Genomic DNA, 23,286 nt, shown 5'->3' with positions numbered 1-23,286 from the left:
CTTTTTTCACCACTGAGTCTCTAGCCCAAAGCCCCGTGCCTGGCACATGGTAGACCTTTCATATATTTGTGGAATGACAACCTCTCTTGTAGAGGGCTTCCTGTTCAAAAGCTTCATGCATAAATCCCCTGCTTCATAAGTGTGTTATTCACTTTCAAGCTGAGCATGGAATTAGTTTCATTCTACATAACTTATGTACATATTATTATGTAAAGCATATTCTCCCCTTTCCAGAAACAAGTCATTCAGCTCCACCTCCATGAATACTGCTTAACTAAAGTATGCAGTTCACCAAAAAATCCCTCAACGTTAAATGCTATCAGGAAGTTTTCAAGGAACATGTTATTATTCTTTCTCCCTTGTGTTCTACTAATTTAGCTTCTCCTTGTTTAGTGTATTAGCTGAGTTTAGATTACTAGTTCAGTTCAGTTCTACTAGATTACTTCCTTTTTTAAAAACAGTTTTTATTGGAGTATGGTTGATTTACAATGTTGTGTTAGTTTCAGGTGTGCAGCAAAGTGAATCAGTTATATATACACGTATATCCACTCTTTTTTTAGATTCTTTTCCCACATAGGCCATTACGGAGTATTGAGTAGAGTTCCCTGTGCTATACAGTAGGTCCTTATTAGTTATCTATTCTATATATAGTAGTGTGTATATGTCAACCCCAGTCTTCCAATTTATCCCTCCTCTCCCTCCCTTACCCCCTGGTGACCATAAGTTTGTTTTCTACATAAGTTTTGTTTCTTATCTGTTTTGTAGATAAGTTCATTTGTACCCTTTTTTTAGATTCCACACATAAGTGATATCATATGATATTTGTCCTTCTCTGTCTGACTTACTTCACTCTAGATTACTTCCTTTTATAATCTCTTACCAGCATCCTTTGGGCAAGCAAAGAGCAAGAATTACTCTTCCTGAGTTTCTACTGAGCAACTGAGGACTAGAAAAGGGATTGGACTTATTGCAAATCAGTCGTTTGGAGAAACGGGAAGGAAACTCCCCAGCTCCAGGCTGCCACCAGGTCTCTGGGGTGATCCCTAAGCACGTTACTGGTGCTCCTGGTCAATGGAAGCCAGTGATCATCCAGCTTGCAAGGTATCAGTGCCCAACACACGCTGCTCCCTGGGACCAGCATCCATGAGCCTGCCGGGTGATCAGTGGCTATCTGTCATGATGATGGTGATGATGATGATGATAATGATGCTGGAGCTGCCCACCACGACGGTGATGAAGAGGCTGAGGTCTGGCCGGGCAAGCTCCCATAATGAGGCGGCTCTGACACTTGCCAGGCCTCCAGGGATCTTCTCCCCGGGTACCACTTCCCAGTAGGGTCCTGCTTATGAATAGGTCGCAGTGGAAAACCTCCCTCTTCTAAGGCAATTTTATTAGCCCTTCAGTCACAATACAGATGTCTGTTTATGGGACCTCACTTTTATGTGGACACCCAGTGGCTCAGTCTGCTGATGACTTTATAGCCTTCCCCATTCCCCAGACCCACTAGAAGCATCATCATTCTCCTCGTCAGCCAAGCCTAGGGGCCTTTGTTGCAGCCGCATTACCCCTGCCTGCAAAGGCAGCCTCTCAGAAAAGACACCCCAGGAGCCAGACGGTGGCAGGGCTGTGTCTGCCCGCACAGACTTTCGGCCTAACGATGTCCATCATTAACCCTTCTTAGTTTTACCCTAGATTCCTTTGGAGAAAGGCGTTTGAGTTACTCAGGTTGCCACAGTAAATCCCCAGGAATTGATCCTCCTGACCCCCAAATAAACCCAAGGGGCCTAAAACTGGGTTCTAACATGGCAAGTCTAAATTTGGGGCTCCCACCAGCAGCCCAAACACTTTAGAAATGGTCAGCCCATCAGGACCCTAGGTAACGGGTATGTTCTTAGGCCTCAGGAAGTAGGGAATGGGTAGGTCCTTGCAGGCATCCCACTGGCCCTTTGCACTCTGGATAAAGCACTGTCCAAGGTGTCCGGTGCGGAAAGGAAGAGCTGCGACGTCATACTTAGTCCTCAGCACCCCCACCTCGCACCTTCCAACATGAAGTTGCTGAAATTCATCCATGCTATCTCTTCATTTTGATTAGATTTTAATCTCTCTTTCTCCTCTCTCCTTCTCTGCTACTCCTCCTTAAAAATACATGCCTCCCGTCAACCTCAGAAAACCCGGGAGATCAGAGAATAAATTGTACCATTGTCACTTCTCCACTGCTCAGTCAGAGTTGAAGTGCAGGTCATTCATTCATTCATCACATGCTCTTATCGAGGGGGCAGAGCATAGTCTGTACAAGGTGCTGAGGAAGGAGATCATGGAGAAGACAGATGAGGTCCTGCCCTCACTGGGCTTACATTCCAGTGAGAGATGCAGCCAAGAAAACAAATGAAATCATTTCAAACTATTAGTGCGTCACAATGGGAGGCTCAGGATATGTGGAGTCAGTGTGGGGCTATCGGGGAAGAGGGAGAGGGGCCAGCTTCGGGATACTACTGCTTTGCTGGGAGACCCTTAGCAAGAGATGGTGGAAATGACTTCTTCCTTTCTGAACCTCAGTGTTCCACTCTGTCAAATGGGCATCTGGGACACATTGAGAAGCAGACTGTGTAAAACACTTACAGAGGTGAGGACCTCTCAAGTACTCGAGGGGTGGCTGGGTTTCTTTCACCTGCAGCAGCATCTCCCGGCTGAAGTGTTCGTTGCAAACCCTCTCTTGTTTGCCTGCAGAAACCAGCTCTCTGCTAAGGAGCAGGCGTGGTAGCCGAGATGGGCTTAGTGGGAAGGACAGGCAGCCCTTTCTACCTCCCCACATGTGCCATTTTTTCAGGTGCACATTCATTTCTGTTCTCAGCCAAGATGCTTTTGATGGAAGCCTTTGTCTTTTCTTGGTTACATTTGCTTTGATTTTTATAAGAAAACCAGTTTGTGGGCTTCCCTCAAGTATCACTCAACTTTTACTCCTTGAGTTCAAGAATGTTTACCATCCCCGCAGGCCTGTCTGTGTTTCTCCTCTTATGAATTGGGCTCCTAACTAAGCCACCTCGGGTAGAAAGAGATCTGGAATTGAAACCAGCCCCATGTTTAAACTGCTTTCATCTTGCCTCAGATTTTTCCTCCCAGGCTTTCAGATTTTTAGTCTCCTCAACTCTTGGCAAACATTCATCTTTATCCTCAGAGAGAAGGAAATATTAATAAGAATCGGCAATAGTCCTGCGTGACCAATGAGGAAACTGAGGCAGCAGTGCCAGCTTATTTGAAAGCTTTCATTTTTGGAGTTCCCAGTTTCAAGCTGGGGGAATTGTTCACATTCTTTTATCCTAAATGAGTATCTTAAGAAGTTCTCTAGACTGAATCATATGTGTCTCTGCCTCTCTCCTTAAGAAAGTGACTCGTTTGGGGGAAATGGGGAAGTGGGTTTATAAGGATGCAGTACTGGACCCAGCAAGACTGGCCTAATTCCTCCTGGTGCCCCTACCCCCAAACCTCTGTTTTGGCTTCATAAGGAAGACAGCTCTGTCTACTTATAATTGATGGACACGGTTGTTTCCTTTTTGGAAGAGCTTTCTCCTCTGCACTCTCCCTCCTGCCTGATTTTAAATTCCCAGTTTCCAGACCCGACAGTGCTGGGCTGCACTCTGCGTGAGGTTAGGAACACAGGGGAAGAATGTGTGTGACAGAGCCCCGGCCGGTTGAGTAATGTTTACTCTGTTGGTGGCTGGGACGCTCACTCGAGCTGGCAGCGGTCCACCAGCCAGAGGAACATTCCTGCATTATCAGGGATGGGAGATTGGCTTTGAAATGTCAAGAGTGAAAGGCAGCCCACCAGATTCTGGGTGCAGCTCACAGACCCCAGTGAAAGGGACCCCCAGGCTTCAGGCTCAAAGGCCACGTGAGGTCAAGCTGAGCCTCCCACTGCCCAGGAGACCCCCACCTCCCTCTTTGCTTCTTTCTAAAAGAGCAATTCTGGTCATGCTTTCTGGGCTGACGCTGCTGTTTTGTTTGCCCAGCATTTTCTTTCTCAGGAAAAACCAGTGCTTCTCTAACCTTATTTTATTCATTCATTATTCTGGCTTCCGAGGAACGGAGATCTGTATGCCCATTTTACAGATAAAAATGCCAAGGCCCAGAAGTTGACTGGCCCAGAATCATCAGAGAGTCAAAGCAGAGAGATAGAGTATGAATTTAAAGTGGCTGGACACTGGTGCCCAGTTGATTTCTGGAGTTGTGGAATTGGGGTCTCAGCTGGTTGTTTTTTTTTTTAGCCACACCACATGGCTTGCAGGATCTTAGCTCACCAACCAGGGATTGAACCCGGGCCATGGCAGTGAAAGCGCCAAGTCCTAACCACTGGACAACCAGGGAACTCCCTCAGCTGGTTTTTTTAAACCACTGTTTAAAGTTGAAGTGTAGTTAATTTACAGTGTTGTATTTGTTAGTTTCAGGTGTACAGCAAAGTGATTCGGTTATACATATATATTCTTTTTCAGATCCTTTTCCTTTGTAGGTTATTACAAAATATTGAGTATAGTTCCCTGTGCTATACAATAGGTCCTTGTTGTTTATCTCTTTTATATATAGTAGTGTGTATTTTTTTTTAATATTTACTTATTTATTTATTTATTTGGCTGCACTGGGTCTCAGATGCGGCACACGGGATCTTCGTTGCCTCGTGCGGGATCTTTAGTTGCAGCACGCGAACTCTTAGTTGTGGCATGTGGGATCTAGTTCCCTGACCAGGGATCCAAGCCGGGCCCCCTGCATTGGAAATGTGGAGTCTTAGCCACTGGACCACCAGGGAAGTCCATAGTAGTGTGTATATGTTAATCCCAAACTCCTAAGCTGTTTTTTAAAGCTCATAGAGAGCTGGATTAGATACCCAGGGCTCTATGGGGTAGTCCAAGCCCCTGAAGCACAGGTTTCTGAAAAGTTTCTGTGGTTAATTACACCCTGGGCAGCTCCTCTCTGGGGTCTTCCTGGGAGGCAGTTGCTTCCATCTTTGAACACAGGGGCACAGTCAGTCCTATAGAACCCAACATACCCATCATAAAAACCACCGTGCTTTTCAAGGTCACACAATAAAAACCACAGGGCTTATGGGGAAAAAATGGGGTTAAGGGCACAATACTCCAAAACTTTGTCATTGACACCTTTTGAAAAAGATAAGAATCTAATAAAAACATTAGCAGTGTTTTACACCTGTTAAATGCTTAAGAAATACGTAAACACTGTACAACAATAAATATGGCACTTTACCTTGAGAAAGTCCTAAAGTTTGCCCATTGAACTGAGCATCAGAAGGGTTGCAGCTGGTGAGTTATTGTGAGATGGGGGCTGGATGTGTCTTACAGTACATGCAGTGAACTAATGGTAGCTGGTAGATGTTTGACGAGTGTGAGTGTGTGTGTGTGTGTGTGTGTGTGTGTGCATTTAGTGTATTCCTATGTGAATGGATAAACAAGTTCCTACTGTATAGCACAGGGAACTATATTCAATATCCTGGGATAAACCATAATGGAAAAGAATATAAAGAAGAATGTATATATGTGTATAACTGAATCACTTTGCTGTACAGCAGAAACTAACACAATGTTGTAAATCAACTATACTTCAATTTTTTAAAAAACTAAAAAAAAAAAAAAAAAAAGCAATTGTAGTATATTCCTCTGTGGCTCCATTCAGCTGGGTGCAGATTTCTGAATCCCTCAAATATGAAATTCATGTTGTACTCAAGTTATTCCCTATTATATCAATAGAGTTGGAACCAATCCACACTGTTAATACCAATATTACCACAGAACTGACTGTATTTTCTCCTTCTGCCCGAAGGGATACTCCCTTGTTCTCTGGGGCAAGGATCCTCAAAGCATCTGAGGGCTTATTCCCTCATTCAATGAATATTCACACATCAGCCCCTCTGCTAGGCTCTGAGGATGCACTAATGAGTAAAAAGCCATCTCATTAAGAGGGAGAGAGAAAGAAACATATCATCAGAGCATTTTAGTGCAGGGCGACCAGCTCCTGCTGTAAGAGTCTCTACTGTATGTAAAATGCAAAGGATGGAGCAGATAACTACCAGAATGAATCAAGGAGAGCTTCACAGAAGAGGCGACATTTAGCCCTTTTAAATGATGGGACATGGAGAAGAAGGGAAGAGCTCTCCAGGCACAGGGAACAGCATAAGCAAAGGCACAGAGGCAGGAGATGGCAGGGTCTGGGTGAGGAGTGGCAGGGCTCTGACATGGCTGTATGAAATGTGGTGACAGATGATACCAATAAGGCAGACTGGAGTCACAACGGCCCAATTCTGCCTTTCAGGTGTTGGGGCTTTTCCAGAAGGCAGCGAGGAGCAGCATTAGGTTTCCAAACAGTGCAGTGACATGGTGCAATTTTGTTCTAGAAAGAAATCCCAACCTGCCGTAGTGTGAAGAGTGCCCTGGATTGGGTGCTGGTACAGGAAGGCAGGGTATGGAGAAGCTGGCTTCTGGAACCATAAGCTTCCTTCATGTTTTGTCACTTCTGACCAAGTCATACTGGATAGAAACCAAATGATTTGTCTCTGTCCCACATGCTGTCAGGAGTTCAGAAATAGCATCATCACCCATGATGCTGAGGACTGGGAACAGGTGAGAGTAGATACCTCCACTCCAAGGCCTCAGGGATGTCTCTAGATTCCAGCTAAGATGCCTTTTGCTGCTGGACATACTTGCCGTGGTTCTTAGGGCTGGTGATAGGGATGTGGCCAATTAGTGACTTGAGCCAGGAAGTGAGTGGAAAGTACATGACCACCTTCTGGCCTTGTCATTTCTCCTATGGGACCTCTGTGGCTATTAGCCTGGCATCTTCAGTCAGTCACTATTAAACCAGACCCCTCGTCGTACGTTCGTTTTCAGAGCCTGCAGTGGTGAAGGGAGAAGGGAAGATGCCATTCCACTTCTTACAGGCGCCCTGCGGCAATGCCTGGCACAGAGATAGGTGCTCAATGAAGTTTTGTGAACTCAGCCTTCCTAAAAATGTCTTTTAGACAAAGACAATCCCCAAATAGGAGGAACAGATGTGTCTCGAGTAACTGTTGTGTGCCAAGCGTGGCCTGGGTAATTTCACGCCCATAACTCATCCAGTGACCGAAGGGATGGAAATCGTTAACAATAAAGAACCTGAAGCTCAGGGAGGTTAAGTAATTCCCCCAAGGTCACACAGCTATTATGTGGTAGAGCCAGGATTTAAACCCATGTCACCTGGCACCAGAGCTTATTCTACTTTGGCTCTCCTTTCAAGCGCTCTTCTGGGTTTGTGAAATACACAAGGACCTGGCCTCTCCTTCCTCCAACGAGAACACCGATTTCTGGTCTCGCCGGCAGAGACCTTGTGATACACCGTCCACCTCCGCACCCCCTTTTAAGGCGGCTGGCTGATTACAGCCACCCTCTCAGGAGCCTAAGTGATTGCCGAATTCCTGGCGAGAGGAGTGTCAGTGGGAAAAGCTACAGGTGCACCTGGAGCGGATGAGCAGCCTCGTGGCCAGCTCTCACCACACTCTGCAGTGATGACAGCCCCCTCCCCACAGTAGGCACTCCTCTGGCCGAGAGCTGAGGGAGCTAGAGCTCACCCAATACACTGATGGCAGAGCTGAGTTCAAAACAGGGATCCCCTAATCCCTAGCCAGACGCTATCTCTTAACCAGCGGTCCTTAAAGGGAGCTGCAGAGGTCTAGGCCCATCTGTCTTTGAAGAGAGCAGCTCCATCATTATATTTCTCACATAATGAAGTTCCGCTGGGGGAGAAAACAAGGTTTACAAAGCACAGCAGCCTTGGGCTGTGCTGCTGGGATTCTAACAAATGGTTCTTGCCTCCCTCCTGCCAGGCTCCCTTGTAAAGAAGGCTTTTGTTTCCTGCGGGTATCTTTGGTTAATTATTTTTAAATAAATAATTATGTAGCCTGGGGTAGGGGAGAAGTCTCCCCATGACCCATATTCGATCACCAGAGGACTGGCCCTCTTCCTTCAGCCAAATTAAATAGGCGAAAACGAGCGTCTGTTTGACTTGAGACTGAATCAATGATGGGGACAAGCTGGGAGGTGAAAACACACCTGACTCCCAGCGTTATCACTGCTCTCTCAGGAGCAGAGCATCTTGGGGAGGTAAATAGCTGGTCAGGGAGTCAGAGGAAGCAGGAGAAAAACAGGGTGAAGTCCAGTTTCTCCAAAAGGAAAGAACAAGAGGGCCAGGGGCCAGGCCTCCCTCCCAAGTTGCTTCCAGGACAAAGCATCAGTGGTTGCAGCAGAGTTGGATTCTTTGGAAATGATTCTCCGTGGAAAGGTAATTCCATTCAGTACTTAGGATCTACCGTTCATTGTCCAGAATTCTAGAGCCTTAGGGCAAATACCTTGGGCTCCATCCCTACACCAGCTCCCTTCCTGCAGCACCCCTAGCCATGATTGCCATTTATTTGGCATTCTGCTGAGAGCTTTATAGATGTTATCTCTAATCCAAACTAGCCCTATTAAGGAAGCATTCTCTTCACTTTATGAGAGGAAACTGAGCCACAGAGAGAGAGAGTGATTTTTCCCAAGATCGCGCATCTGTTAAGAGCAAAGTCAGGATTGGAACCCGAGTTTGTCCAGCTCCAGAGCACACAATCTTCCCATTAGCCCTCCTTGTTAGAAAATCCTTCGTTTAATTGATTTGAAATCTGTCTCCCCCCTTTTCTACTGGACCCAGCTGCCTTCTGAGCTCACAAGTTCCAGATCTCTCTTCTCCTAAATAAGCATCCTCCTGGGAACCCGGTGGCAAATATGAGTGGAGAAAAAGGACTTAATTTAACCCAACGGGATGGAGTAGAGGGTGGTAAAGAGGAGACCTAGGGGCTACAGGTAGGTGCAGAGGAAGACAGACAGGACTGGGCAGGCGGTGTTGGTTTGGAGACGTGGAAGTCTTTCTTCCTCTTAACTTCATGGTTCCTGTTCCCCACCACCACCAAAATATAGTGCTCCAGACCTATAACTACCAAATTCCAGGGCTGCCCCTCTGCCAACACCCAGCCCCCAGCAGCCCCTTGAATCAAAGGATGGGGAAACAACCAATAGAAGAAGCCCACAGAGCATGCATCAAGCCACTTCATAGTCAAACAAGTTGCTCCTGAAGATTAGAACGCTGCCCTAGCATTTGTTTGTTTTCTCCCCAGCCCTCTTAAGCTCTAGGTCATATCAGCCTTGGGGAACGTCCTTTGCACAATTCAAGGAAAACTAGCTTGGATCTCGTCTTGGCGAGCTTTGTCTTCGTGAATAAGAGGCTGCTGGTTAGGGCAGCTTCCCTGGCTCCCGGGGGTGCGGAAGGGGACCTTTGTAAGCTCCTCGAGCAGATGGGGCTCCAGGTGGGGCAGGAGGCAGGGCAGGGGGCAAGCGGACCAACAGAACTCGGATACTTGATACAGTGATGTTTGATCCTGGGGAACTGGGCAAAAGGGAAAACGAAGGAGGAGTTGGCCTTCCTCTCCAAGTAATTCCATGCCTAAGGCGTTTGGTCTCCGTCCCTTGCAGGTAGGAACAGGGTCCCCCGAACCTTTTTGTCGAATCCAAAGCATAAACCAGAACACTGTCTTTCTCAGCTTTGAGCTGAGGGTGAGATGGCCCAGCTACCCCTGGCTTTGTCTTTGGCTGTTTCATGGGTACATCAAGCAGGACTTTGCACACTGGGCCCAGGTTCTCTTCCCCCTTCAGCTCCCTTCAGTCGCCTGGTCTCTGGCCAGCACTGTCCCTTTCCTGAGCACAGACCTGCGCTTTGGTTCCCGAGCGAGAGGGAGGGTCAGAGCAGTGACGTTGTACACATGCTTGGTTCTCCCCTCCCTCGCAGACCAAACTGCAGTGGTTTACTAGGCATCTACCTCCTGCCTGTGCATGCTGCCTGCCCCACCTCCCAGCAGACACGCCTTCCCCTGGGCCCTGGAAGTCAGCCAAATGGGACCCCACCAAAGGAATGTGAGTTCCAGAACCAAAGACTCCTAGCTTCAGCCCCATCCTGATCCTGCTCTGCCTGTGTCCCCCTGGCCTCTTGGGCTTGGCCAAAATGGTGGGGCACAGAGTCTGGTGCATTTTGTTGTGGCCCTTAGAAGGGTTGCTGGGCTGGTGCCTCTCTGTAAAATCTGTCAACTCATGCTTTGAAGCCCTACTCGGCCAAGCGATGCCAGGGAAACATTTCTAGAAGGCATTTTGAAGAACAAAAGAAATACGCCAGCCAGAAAGAGAAGGCCCTAAATCCTAAAAGAACTATGCTGAAGCAACAAGAATCAGAATCCATTCATTTGTTCATTCGTTCGTTCATTCATTTGACAGATATTTATTGAGTGGCTATCAAGGGACTACAGCAATGAACAAAACAAAACAGATAAAAACATCCTGCCCTCATGGAGATTACATTCTAGAATTCAAGCAGAGGTCATGCAACCTCTACCCTAGAGAAAGGCAGCTGATACTTCTCATGGGTAGACAGGGGAAAGAAGGCAACTTTTCTTCCTTGTCATCCACCCTAGAAAGCAAGTGTTCTCGGGTCAGGTGACACTAATATTCGCTGTTGGGTCTGCCTTGTTTTGCAGGAGTGCGCTACAGCCAGCAGGGAAACAATGAGGTCACTTCCTCCTCAACAATCAGTCACCATGGCAACAGCGCCATGGTGACTAGCCAGTCTGTTTTACAGCAAGTCTCTCCAGCCAGCCTGGACCCGGGCCACAATCTCCTCTCACCTGATGGTAAAATGGTGAGTACACCTGGGCCATTGTAGCTCTGGAGCTGATAAGATAAGAGGCAAAACAAACACAACTTCTCACAAGGCCTGCCTCAAACAATGAACCATTGTAGCCCCACAGGGGAAAATGGGGGCCGTCCAGAGTTGGAACGGAAAGGTAGAACCGGTGACCCAGCCTTTGGCGGGTGGAAGAGGTGTTCGGTTTGAACCCAGCCAATAAATCTGACAGAGCCCTGCTCTCGTTTTATTGATTGAATGCCTCATAAAGGAGCAAACCGGGTGGGACACTGTTTGTTTTGGGGCTGCCAGTGACATTTGAGTTGATAAAATGCTCATTCATCCCCCCCAACCCAGGGCCTCCAAAGCCAGTTTTTTAACCCAGAGAGCACCTCACTTTGAAACAAGCCCCCTCTTTCTCTTCACACCCCCTGGTCCTGGCAAGGAGGGTAGTTAAGTCAGGATTGAGTGGATGGCGAGAGGTGGGGAAGCTTCTGGCACGGGGGTTTTGAAGGACACTGGACGGCAGTGAAGATCACAGCACAAAATGGCAGGTGGGATGGGGCAGTGCTTACAGGGTGAGTGGGAAACACCGACTTTGAAGTTACAAGGACCTGGGTTCAAATCCCAGCTCTGGCACTTAATAGCTGTGTAGCCTTGGGCAGGTTCTAGCTCTTTCTTTCTCATCTATAAAAAGTAATAACACTAGGGTTGTTGGCGGAACAAATGTGATAACACGAGAGGCACGGTGTTTGGGACGGTAAATACTCAATGAATGACAACGTGGTTATTGTTAGGTGAATGTCAGTATTATTCTCCCTAAATGAAGCTGTCTGTACCCATAACTACAGCCCAGCCCCAGATGTCAGTTGAGCAGCCCCGCCCGGTGAGGAATAGACTAGTTGATGTTGAATTTTCGAAGTCCTAATCCTCAAGCAGCACAAGTGCAGCAGGGGAGGGCGGCTTCCGAGAGAACACGAGCATGACGACACTAGGAAGGGTAGGACGTGGAAAACTTGATTCTTTGGATCATGCTCTGTGTTTCAGGGGAGGGAGGAGCCGAGGGTTCCTGGCTTCCAAGCTCAAGGTGGAGCCGTATGCCTTCCTTCAAGGTGTCTGACCTAGAGGCGGGGGTGGGGGGGGGTGGCAGGGAGCCGATGCCATTTTAGACCTTGACGTGTGTGCCGTGTAGGCAACACAGGAATGGTGAGTCACAGGTCACTGAGTCCCCAGCTCCCTGGAGGAAAAAACAAAGTGTAATATCCGAGGGGAGCGCCAGGCCCGGCCAACTCTAGTTTGGGGACTTGAACTGGTCGCTCCCTGGTAGTGGTCTCTACAAAAGGAAACGAAAGATGCTCCTAGGGCAGCCCTTTTGCAGCCCCCCTGCCCACCTCTCATCCCTTAAGCTTCTTCTCTGGCTGCCTTGTGAGACCCAAATAAGTTAAAGGATTGCCCAGACTTCCCTGGAGGAGGGGGCCTTGCGGGAGAGATCTTGGCTTCCCAGTGGAGGAAACAGGTCTCCTCTCCTATTGCTTGAAGGTCCTTGGGGTTTCCCTGTGAGCCCTCCCGCCCTTCCTCCTAACAAGCAAACTGCCTCACCCAGGCCGGGGCGCTCCAAAGGCAGCCGCAGGAGACGCTTTTTTCTTCCTCTTCTGCTCGGCAGCGCCCTAATGGGCAGTATGTTATTGGATTGATGATTGACCAAGACAGCACACCTCAACGTTAGCAAACACCTGGAAGCTTGTTTGCAGGGACCAGCTTTTCTCTAGTTTCCAACACCCTGGCTCATATGTTATGTCACTATCGCTGGATGCCCAAATTCAAGAGTCTGTTTTCGGTTAATATATAACAAGCCATCACAGATCTTGGTCCACCAAAGACAGGAGTGGAGTATGGTTAAAAATAACGCAGCAAGGGAACTAGTGTGTCCACGTCTTGGGTTCTGTTGTTTATCAGCCATAGGATGGACGTTGCTTAACTTCAGTTTCCTCATCTGGAAAATGGGGGATAACAATGCCTGCATCACCAGGGTGGTGTAAGGATTGCCTGTAACTCTGCTGTTTTGGGGATAAGACCCATCCAGGGAATGACAGTCTCCATGTGCTGACCTGTGGTAGGATGTGCATTTGAAATCTTCCCCCAGGGATTGGTTTTGGAAATAATGGTGATCAATTTGAGCTTTCTTTTGCTCTATTTGGGCCCCAACCCATGCCCAAATGGCACGCGTCCACAAAGAGCTGGCCAGGTTTCGGATTGCAGTCTGTGTGTGTTGAACCTTGTGTTTTAGAAAAGCACATGCTGGATACTTTCACAGTATCAAAGCAGTAGAGCTTAATAGTGAAAATCTCAGGCCTGGAGGCAGATCGCCTGCTCTTCATGGCCACTGTACCACTTGGGCACATTTCTTAACTTCTCCAAACTTCCGTCTCCTTGTCTGCAAAGGAAGGTTAACAGTACCAACCTCGTAGACGGTAGGTATGTAAAGCACAAAGCAAAGGATTGCAAAAGGCAGCGTTGATACCGTTCAAACTCTCTGGATTATCCTGTGAGGATCATGACCGATATTCTTGGCAGCTCCCTGGCTTCCATCAGTCCTGAAGGCAAATAGAAGATGATGGTTGCATTTTAGAGTGGGAAGGAACTTGCCCAAGGTGCCCCCCAAAATAGTAAGTGGATGCGATTTAAAGCCCAGCAACACTGGGTTTGAATTCTGGCTTCCTCGCTTACTAGTCAGGTGACACAGAGCTACTCTCTCAACTCTTCTGAGGCTCACTTTCTTTTTCTAAAAATTTTTATTGAAATATAGTTGATTTACAATGTTGTGTTAGTTTCAGATGTACAGCAAAGTGATTCAGTTATACATATATAAATATATATATATATATTTTTTTCACATTCTCTTCCATTGTAGGTTATTACAAGACATTGAGAGAGTCTCAGTTTCTTAATCTGTACCATAGAGCAATAATCATAATGCCTTCCCTATGTGTGTCATTAACTATTGAGGACAATCAGTGAAAGCGCTAAAGCCGTACACATTTAAATTGTTTTTATCATTAGCACCCACGTTTCTCTTTCACCATTAAAACCAGACATTGAAATGGCAGAGATTACTGTCACTCCATTGACTTTCTCCAAAGGACTGCATTACTCAGGGGAAGTCTGAAGGCAGGTCACTGATTTTTTTTTTTTTTTTTTAATGACTCTGACATTTTGAAAAACAAGTCCACCAAACAAGCTGGTTCTCTCTTGTTTGATGTGGTCAGAATTCCTTCTTGGTCACGTGACCCTTAACTCATGTCTTGATGCTCATTTTAAAAACACAAACAAACCTGTTTGGTTTTTCCTTTCTTTCTTTTTCAAATTCACCTTGGAAGCTATGGGGTTGATCAGAAGGGCAGGCAGGAGATAGTGTCTTCCACCCACCCCGGGTGCTGGTGTGAGACCTATAGTCTAAGGAGCTCTGGGTCACAAGGGAAGGAAGAAGGAAAGGGCGACTCAAACATCTGATGTATGTATCCCAACCCTAACCCACCTGTCAGCATTCCTGATGCCATCAAGAATGTCTGAGTTATTTCAGAGTGAGGGGGGACAGTCCTTTCTTAGTAATACTTTTAAAAATTATTTTAAAACTATAAATAGTAAACTACTTTATCATGAATAAAAGTATGTTGTGTGTATGTGTGTTTTGTGTGTGTGTGTGTGTATGTGTGTGTAAAACTGAAAGCTCCTTATAATTAATGGGGAAACATTGGAAGCATTTCTGATAATATAGAATCAAAGTAAATACATCTGTTACCTCTGTTACTGGTTAATACTACTGGGAAAATTCTAACCAATGCAATATGACATGTAGACATATTAGCACTAGCAAGGAAGAGACCCCATTAGCATTATATGCCTGTGATGCCGTTATATATACACTTGGGAAAATGAAGAAAATCAATAAGGAAAAGACACTATTAGGAATAAATAAAAGGATTCAGAGTGGCCTTGGACAAAAATACACAAAACTCAGTAGGTTTCTCTTACTAATCTGTCATTAAAATATAATGGTGAAACAGAGTAGGGATACCTGGAGCCAAGCCTCATTTAGTAGCTTTGTCATTACAATAGTAGCTCCTTGCCAAAAAAAAAAAAAAGTTTTGTGTTTTTTTTTTTTAATGTATAGTAAAGATTTGGGAAAAGTAGAGAAGCCCAATAATGGCTGATCTCCCCCAGACAAACCTTAGTAGTAATTGTCGGGGAAAAGTCCTCTGTAAAAAGTAAGAACTTGAATTTTAGAGTCAGACAGACTTGAATACAAGAGTTACCATTTACTAGTTGTCGGATCTCAGGCAATATGCACAACTACTCTGAGCCTCAGTTTTTTAATCCGTGAAATGGGAATGGCAGAAGTACCTGCCTCGTGGCTATAGTGAGGTTTGTGAGTTAATGCATGAGCAGTGCTTCCTAGAACCTGTACTCAGTGAAAGCTTCCCTGTGCTCCTGCCTGGGCCCTAATCTGCTACGCTAGGGAATCCCAGGGCATTTCTTCAGCTACTATTTTTAGCAATCGCGTGTCTTTAGCACCAATAATATAGAGGGCATAGAGCAGAACAGAGGATACTTTCAACATGAGCCAGAGACAATCATATAATACACATGGGCTGAGGAATCTCTAAGGCAAGCTAGTAATTCAAAGGTAGTCAACAAACAGAGGCACATGAGGGAAGGGATTATGGTCAATATTACTTACCACTCCATCCTCTGTACCTAGAACGGTGCCTATCCCTCACTTGGTGCTTAATAATTGTTCCTGATAAATTTGTATTGCCAATATATAATTTCCAGAAAATCTGTGTTAAGCTGTTTGACTTTATAAAGTTAAATAAGTATAAAAAAAGTTAAAAAGTTAAATAAGTATAAAAAAATAAAAATAAAAAATAATTGTTCCTGAATGAATGAATGAACCAGTGAATTAGCCGTGCCAAGGAATTGCTAAGCCACGTCATTTTGGACACTGCTCTTTGCAACCCCGATTCCGCTCATGCTGCTCTTGTTTTTTTCTCTCCAGCAGATCTCAGTGTCAGGGGGAGGTTTGCCCCCGGTCAGCACCTTGACGAATATCCACAGCCTGTCCCACCACAATGCCCAGCAACCTCAAAACCTCATCATGACCCCCCTCTCTGGAGTCATGGCCATTGCACAAAGTAAGCTCTGTTCTTGGTCAGAAAACTTGGGGGCAGGGAGAAGCAGTGTGGGAAATGAGTCAACCTGATTTAAAAAAAAAAACAAAAACAGAACTAAAGAAGATCCCCTTAAAACTCACCCACTACTCGTAGGTTTTTTGTTTTTTTTTTTAACATCTTTATTGGAGTATAATTGCTTTACAATGGTGTGTCAGTTTCTGCTTTATAACAAAGTGAATCAGTTATACATATACATATGTGCCCATATCTCTTCCCTCTTGCATCTCCCTCCCTCCCACCCTCCCTATCCCACCCCTCTAGGTGGTCACAAAGCACCGAGCTGATCTCCCTGTGCTATGCGATTACTTCCCACTAGCTGGCTATTTTACATTTGGTAGTGTATATATGTCCATGCCACTCTCTCACTTTACTCGTAGGTTTGATTCAACTAGTTTCGTTCCTTATCTCTCTCCTCAACAAGATTTGGATTGTTTAGCCTAAAATAAGAGAAAGTTATGGAACGGAGTTGAATCTTGGTCACAGCTCACCAGCTGTGCATTGTGGGTCAAATCATTGAAGCTTTATGAGGGTCAGTCTTCTCATCTGTAAAATGGGTTGCTGAGGCAATCCAATGACCGTGTACACATGCAGACACGCCTGTAAATCGATAAAGCATGAGTATGTATAATATTGTAGCTTATACTTTTGTCTGCTGTTCATTCCTATCCCTAAGTATGTGGTGGATTTTCCAGGAGGTTGGGTTGTGTTGATGTTTCTTTGTGTTGGCCAAGATGGAGCAAGACATGAGGGGCTTCCTCCTTAAAGGGGAATTTTGTGTGGTCGAACGAGACCTCCTTGGCCCACGGTGAAAACATACTGAGAAGGAACTCTGCAGGAAACTGTCACAGCATCTCTGAGCCTTGACAGATTTAAGGAGAAATAGGTTGTGTTATGCCCAGACCTGAAGACAGGAAGAGGGGTCAGGTCCTTCCAGCCCCAGCAGCTCACACCCCACAGAGAGTCTGTCCCCATCCATCACAGATGGGCCATTTCAGGGCATGGGAAGGCTGACACGGCTGTGCCAGTGATGTCTCTCTCAGAGTAATAATGTTGATGAGTATTCAGCATATTTCAGCCTTATGGTAACAACTCAGGCCAAGTCTTCCTTGTGACCCAGGGAAGCATCCCTGAGAAGTCTCGGGAAAGATCTAAGGGCCGTACATTGCTTGTCTTTCTTTCACCCTGGGGATCGCCCACTGTCCTCGTGGCCTCACTGTGTCCAGTACCCACAAAGACCGCCTCTTTATTTGTTCCTGCCTTTTTCGCTCCTCCCTCCTCTCTCCCTAAACCATCTCTAGTCAGGGTAGCAACTCAGATCACTTCTGAAGAGAAGGACTCGTGCTCTCCTTGAGAGCAAAACAGGGCTAGGCCCCTAGGAGACACAGGAGTTTACTGAATGAATCGGTGTGGCTCTGTCTGTCCTCAGCAGCTGGGAGATTGACACCCTCCCCACTGAGTTCTGTAAAGGGAAGTGGGAAAAGAGAAGCCTTTAGAGAACTCACAAAATAAAGTATTTAAAATTTGCTGCCTTTTCACTGGGCCCTCTCCAGGAATATGGTAACCACACTAACACCAGGGTTTGAGAATGAGATAGGATAACTGAAACCAGCTTGCTTACCTTCTAGAAGATTTGAAAAGGCCCACGGATAAGATATCCCACCTATATTTTTACAACCAAAATGATACACAAACCATCCTACTTACCTTCTCTCTTCACACGTCCAGCTTTGGCTGACACACACAGTTATATATTTTCTTAGGCACTATCTGAATTAAAATTTTCCCTGGAGCTATTACATATTTTTCTGTTTTGTTCCTCCTAATTTTTCTCACCCATACTTCTCTACCTTCTTACAATAATCTTAATCTCCTACTGCAGACAGCCAACACCAGAGTACGTTGACCTTAGAAGGGTGTGTGTGTGTGTGTGTGTGTGTGTGTGTACTTGAAGCATGGTGAGGGTCACCAGGAAACATGGCTGAGATGCAGTGGTCCTACCCCATGGAGTGTCAGGATGAAGAATCAGTTACCGAGTCCAAGCTTGTACTGCTCTCCACACAACAGGCCAATAAACCGAGAGATGAGTTTTGGGGCAAGGAATAGCCGACTCCTGTCCTGTTGAGTACGTGGGCCCTGCCTGGCGACTGCAGAGGCCCAAGGAGAATGTGATAACAGATTACCCAGCAGTGTCAATTCCTTGTTCTCTACTCACCTACTGGACTGGATAACACGCTTCCTAAGCAGGAACCAGTGCCCAGAAAACAGATGGGAAAGGCCAAGAGTCACACTCCGCAGGAGCTCGAATGACATCAGTGGCTCTCCATCCTGGAATTGAGGCACATCAGGGTCACAGGCTGTGTTGAAAATAAAATTCCTGGGCCTCACCTCTAAAGTGTCTGACTCATTAAGTCATGGGTGAGGCCGAGGAATGTATATTTCTTAAAGTGCTCCCCAGGATGATTCTAAAACACAGGCAGGCTGCAGAAGTATGCCCTCCACTGTCATCCACTCTAGACAGCATAATTTGCTTTTCTGGGCAGAGATTTCCCAAAAAGAGCAGGGGCAATGGGCTCGGGGAGACAACAGCAAATCCATGGGGCTTCCTCGGGTACTGAGACCTTACGTAGAAGGTAGGAAAGGGAAACAGGAGATCATGGTATCAGGTGAGACACTGCCTGGAGGAGAAGCCGAGCCCCCTGGGGAACTGGAGATAGCACTATTCTTTTTTTTTTTTTTTTTTTTTTTTTTTTTTGAGATAGCACTATTCTGAGTGCTCAGAGGACCCCACCTCCCCAGTCCCAGCCAGGAGAGCCAGGAGGGGGCTTATTCCCCTTCCCTTCTGCTCATCGGTCTCACCTTTTAGGTTTCTGATAACAGTATCAGCTGGGTTCTGAGCAGGCAATTGTTGAGGTCTTTGTGCTATCTCCACGGAGGACTGCCCCCTCCTGTGAACCTGCTTATGGAACCCTCTCCATCTCAGGAAGGGCTCTCTAGGTGACTTTTCCACATTTGCCTAAAAGAGACCTTTCTCTGGGTTTCCTTCTTTGTCGCATTCTTCCCCCCACTTCCCAGAAAGCAAGGGCAAAGGAACCTTGGCAGCTCCAGGAAAGAGGTTGGAGTGTCTTTCCCCTGCTCCTCACATCCCCACTCCCACACTGCCTCAGGTGCCTTCCCCAGAGTCCCGCCCAGGGAGCTGATGGAGGGTGGGTACCAGGGACCTGATCTTTGCAGTGCCGGCCCCAGTTCTAAAGAGACCTTAGGATACAGACACAGGACAGAACCACGGAGGCCCTCATCCTTCCAGAACAGAAAGCAACACCTACTGTAACTGCCAACCTTCAACTTACTGCTTACTCCTTCCAATACCTGGTCCTTTTGATGCCACCAGCCCTGTGCTGCCAGATGAGATATACCCGCTTCATAGACTGACTGAGTTGCAGTGTTTTATCCCCTCTCTGTTCCAGTCAAGAGAAAGAGCATCTGACCTCTTTCGGCTTTTGCACAGCCCGCTAGACGAGGGGCTTCAGGCTCCATACCTCCAGGACTGCGGAGGGGGTTTTGCTTTTTATCCAAACCTGGGTCCCTGCACACTCCTGCCCCCTGCTGGACAGACATATCTGGGCAGTAATCTGCACCTTAGTGTGGACGCCTTTAACTCTGCTCCCTCAGAGCCAGGCATGGATGGAGCAGGCAAGCATAGGGCCCTGCAACCTCAAGGGAGCTAAGTTTGGGAGGTCACAGGACGACTTTGGGAGACTCTCAGGTCTCCGTCAGATCTGTTGAAAGCCCATTTGAATCCACAACTCGCTGTGGAATTTGAGCGAGTCAACTTAATCTCTCTAAGCCTCAGTTTTTTGGTCTGTAAGATGGGTCTATAAAATTGCTTTCTGTGCAGTCTCTTACGTAACAGGCTCAGCCCAGTGCCTGGCAAATAGCAGGGGCTCCGTTGATGACCATTCACATCTGTTCACCTGTCCTCCCCCCTGAAGCCATCTCTAATCTTCCCTCTCGTTCCCACAGGCCTCAACTCCTCCCAAGCTCAGAGCGTCCCCGTCATCAACAGTGTGGCCGGCAGCCTGGCAGCCCTGCAGCCCGTCCAGTTCTCCCAGCAGCTGCACGGCTCTCACCAGCAGCCCCTCATGCAGCAGAGCCCGGGCAGCCACATGGCCCAGCAGCCCTTCATGGCCGCTGTGACGCAGCTGCAGAACTCACACAGTAAGGACACGGGCAAGTCGGGGAGGGAACCCAAAGGGACCTCAGCAGCCAAGCTCTTCCCTCTCCGGGTCTGAAGTTTCTTGGAAGCTTATTGGTTTGGTCACTTTTCCCTACCTGTGATCAACAAAGCCAGTATCTCAAGCATAACTCTTAGGCAGTGCTGTGCCTTTTCTGGTCCTCTTCTCTACCCCCAGGATTCCTGGGGGAAGATTTGATGAAGACAGTTAAGGCCTATATGGAAAGGGGAGCTGGAGATAGAGAGTAAGGGTAGCGTAGATGTGGAACGAACTCATGCCCCCTTTCCCACCCTGGCCCCCGTGGAAGAGACCCCCCAATCAAGCACAGCCCCTTTTCCCAGTGAGCCTCAACTTAGCCTTTTCAGTTCAAAATTCCAGGCAGCTGTTACCAAATGATCAGACTTGGCATATAATTTGCCTCCTCTTTGCCTTCTCTGAAACTGAAAAATCTTCCAGAGTCCCCACACCCTCCAGTTTCCACACCCCAAACATCTCCAATCAAGAACCATGAACATGGGCAGAAAATACCGCCTACACATCATCCTGTACAAGGAATATTAGAGTTTTTGCCCCCCACACAGAGGCTGCTTCCCGCCTCCAATTTCTACACCTACCCCAAGTCTACCTTTCAACCATTTAGTTCCCACCCACCCCCATCCCCCGTGTCTCTCCCCCTACCCCTCCTGAGCCCCAGACCCCCAGTCCTCTGGCCACGTCAGGCTATAGTCCCTGGCCTCCGAGTTTGGGGAGAAATCATGGAAAGGATGGCTTCCCTGCTTCAAGCACAGTTCCCACAGGGACACCAGGGACGTCTCTGGAATAGGGTGATAGCCTTAGGGTCAGACAGACCTAGCTGTCTGATTAAATCCTGGCTCTGAGCCTTACCAGCTAGGTAGCCATTGTTAAGTTCCCTAGCTACTCTCAGCTTCAGTTTCATCCTCGTAAAATGGAAGTAGTGTGCATGTAGAGTGATTATGGAAATGAAACAAAAATAGGTACGAACTGTGTTTGGTAAGCATTAAGAGTTGTAAAAATGCAAATGATTATTTATTAAGGGACTCCTTAATAGAAGGAGGCAGGGATGGGAAAGAGGATTTCAGTTTCTCCTCCGGCTGCCTCAGGCAGAGCTGTGGGTCTGAGGGAGACCAGCCAAGTTCAGCCTTCTTCTATGCTCGGGGCTCTATCCCCAGGCCTGCGGAGCTGGTTTCTAAGTACCATCTCACATTCCAATCACATTTTCGTGGCTTTAAAAAAATCTGCCACAGCCTGTAGCAGAGTCTGGGACCACAGGTGTACCACTGCCCTTCCGCCCAGGGCCAATATGCTCCCCACTTGCCCCCGCCCCTCACCCTGGGCAGGATTCCTCAGTGGCGAGGCCCGGGTATGACAGTCAGAGAGTGGTCACCAGTGACCTGTGGACTGCCATGGCCCAGCTGGCCTGGCTGGCTCTGAAGAGATAGCTAATGGGGCCCCAGACCAGGAAATAACCAGCCTCCTTCCAAGGGAAGGGCAGGCTGAGGCGGCGGGCTGTGACCTTCACCCCCGTTCCCAACTGGAGGACTCCTTGGTAGAACAGGCTGGTCCCTCCCTCAAGGCCAAACATCCACATGCTTTCTGGGTTGGTCATGTGACCTGGAATTTACATGACTCTTATGGATGAACTAGCATGAGTCAAAGGTTCCAGACTTGGTGGACACATACTAGAAAAACAAAAAGTGAGCCACATGGTCCTGGAGGTTTTATTGGAATCTAGTCTCCTTTTGTCCATCAGCCTTCATATTTGTGTGATGTCATAAGGCATTTTAGTGCAAACTGGAACAGCCCAGAATTATACAAGTAATGACATCCGTGTCCATTTACAATTATTAATTAATCTACAGTTGCTAGCACGAGACCTGGTACTTGAGTCATGGCAGAAACAGTAAGCAAACAGGCCAGCTCCTTCATTTTGCCAGCTACTTAGAACTTTTTTTTGCCTTAAGTTCTCAGATGCACCACATATGCCTAAGGATCACTTGTTGATGCCCAGGAGTCTAATACTCTGTTGAAAGTCAGGGGGAAAGAAGTGCTCCCACCCCAGCAGTGCCATCCACCACTGCATACCAGGCACTGTGCAAAGCTATTGATCTATTTGGTACGAAGTGCTTTAAACACAAACTCTTCTAATCCTACATCATTCCCATTTTAGAGGTGAGGAAACTGAGGCTAACTGAGTTGATTAAGGAGCCAGGATTTAAACGCATGGCTAATCCTATATCATTCCCATTTCTCTTCTAATCCTATATCATTCCCATTTTAGAGGTGAGGAAACTGAGGCTAACTGAGTTGATTAAGGAGCCAGGATTTAAACGCATGGCTAATCCTATATCATTCCCATTTCTCTTCTAATCCTATATCATTCCCATTTTAGAGGTGAGGAAACTGAGGCTAACTGAGTTGATTAAGGAGCCAGGATTTAAACGCATGGCTGTTCTTTTTATCACATCGCACTGCCTTGCCAGACATAACCACCACCACCACCTTCCTTTGATCTGCCTGGGGAAGCAGGAGCAGTGGTGTGGGATGGAGGTGGCAGGGGTCTGTAGCTGTGCTCACGCCTGTGTGATCTACGCCTTCATTTTGTCTTCACTCTGTCTCCCTAGTGTATGCACACAAGCAGGAACCCCCCCAGTACTCCCACACCTCCCGGTTTCCATCTGCAATGGTGGTCACAGATACCAGCAGCATCAGTACGCTCACCAACATGTCTTCCAGTAAACAGGTAATGCCGGCAAGAAGATGCGGGGGGGAGGGGAGGGATGACTACGGCTACTCGTGTGCAGAGAGTGTGGCAAGTGTGGACTCAGCCACAAGCGTGATCCTTCTGAGGCTCCCCTGGCACTTGCTAAAGGAATCCCTGAGGTCACAGGGCAAAGAAGATGGGCCACAGCCTGAAGGGGAGGGACTTATTGCTCCCCCCAGCATCCCTAACAAGAGCGCTAGAGTACTGAAGTTTGATCAGTTGCTAGAGACTGGATTACACAGAGCCTATAGGCACTGATACTGAGTATCTCCAATGGATTGATCAGTGAGCCACGGAAAAGGTATTT

The 23,286-nt window shown here is 47.2% G+C and overlaps 1 protein-coding gene across 5 annotated transcripts in view; it reads left to right on the top strand.

The window, feature by feature from the left end:
- The window catches only part of HNF1B (HNF1 homeobox B), a 115,802-nt gene that overhangs the window by 82,982 nt on the left and 9,534 nt on the right, over nucleotides 1-23,286 (top strand). For 2 of the 5 annotated variants that reach the window (XM_059907788.1, XM_059907790.1), the window contains exons 6-9: nucleotides 10,589-10,749; nucleotides 15,794-15,926; nucleotides 19,986-20,180; nucleotides 22,840-22,958. In XM_059907788.1, coding sequence (XP_059763771.1) covers nucleotides 10,589-10,749; nucleotides 15,794-15,926; nucleotides 19,986-20,180; nucleotides 22,840-22,958 — 608 coding nt within the window. Of the gene's footprint in view, nucleotides 1-10,588; nucleotides 10,750-15,790; nucleotides 15,927-19,985; nucleotides 20,181-22,839; nucleotides 22,959-23,286 lie in introns of all 5 variants that reach the window. The other 3 variants (XM_059907787.1, XM_059907789.1, XM_059907791.1) reach the window with 2 other exon arrangements.

The sequence above is a fragment of the Balaenoptera ricei genome, chromosome 20, assembly GCF_028023285.1.
Source record: "Balaenoptera ricei isolate mBalRic1 chromosome 20, mBalRic1.hap2, whole genome shotgun sequence".
NCBI lineage: Eukaryota > Metazoa > Chordata > Mammalia > Artiodactyla > Balaenopteridae > Balaenoptera > Balaenoptera ricei.
Note: the sequence above shows the minus strand (reverse complement) of the source record. Positions and strands in the feature narration are given on the sequence as shown.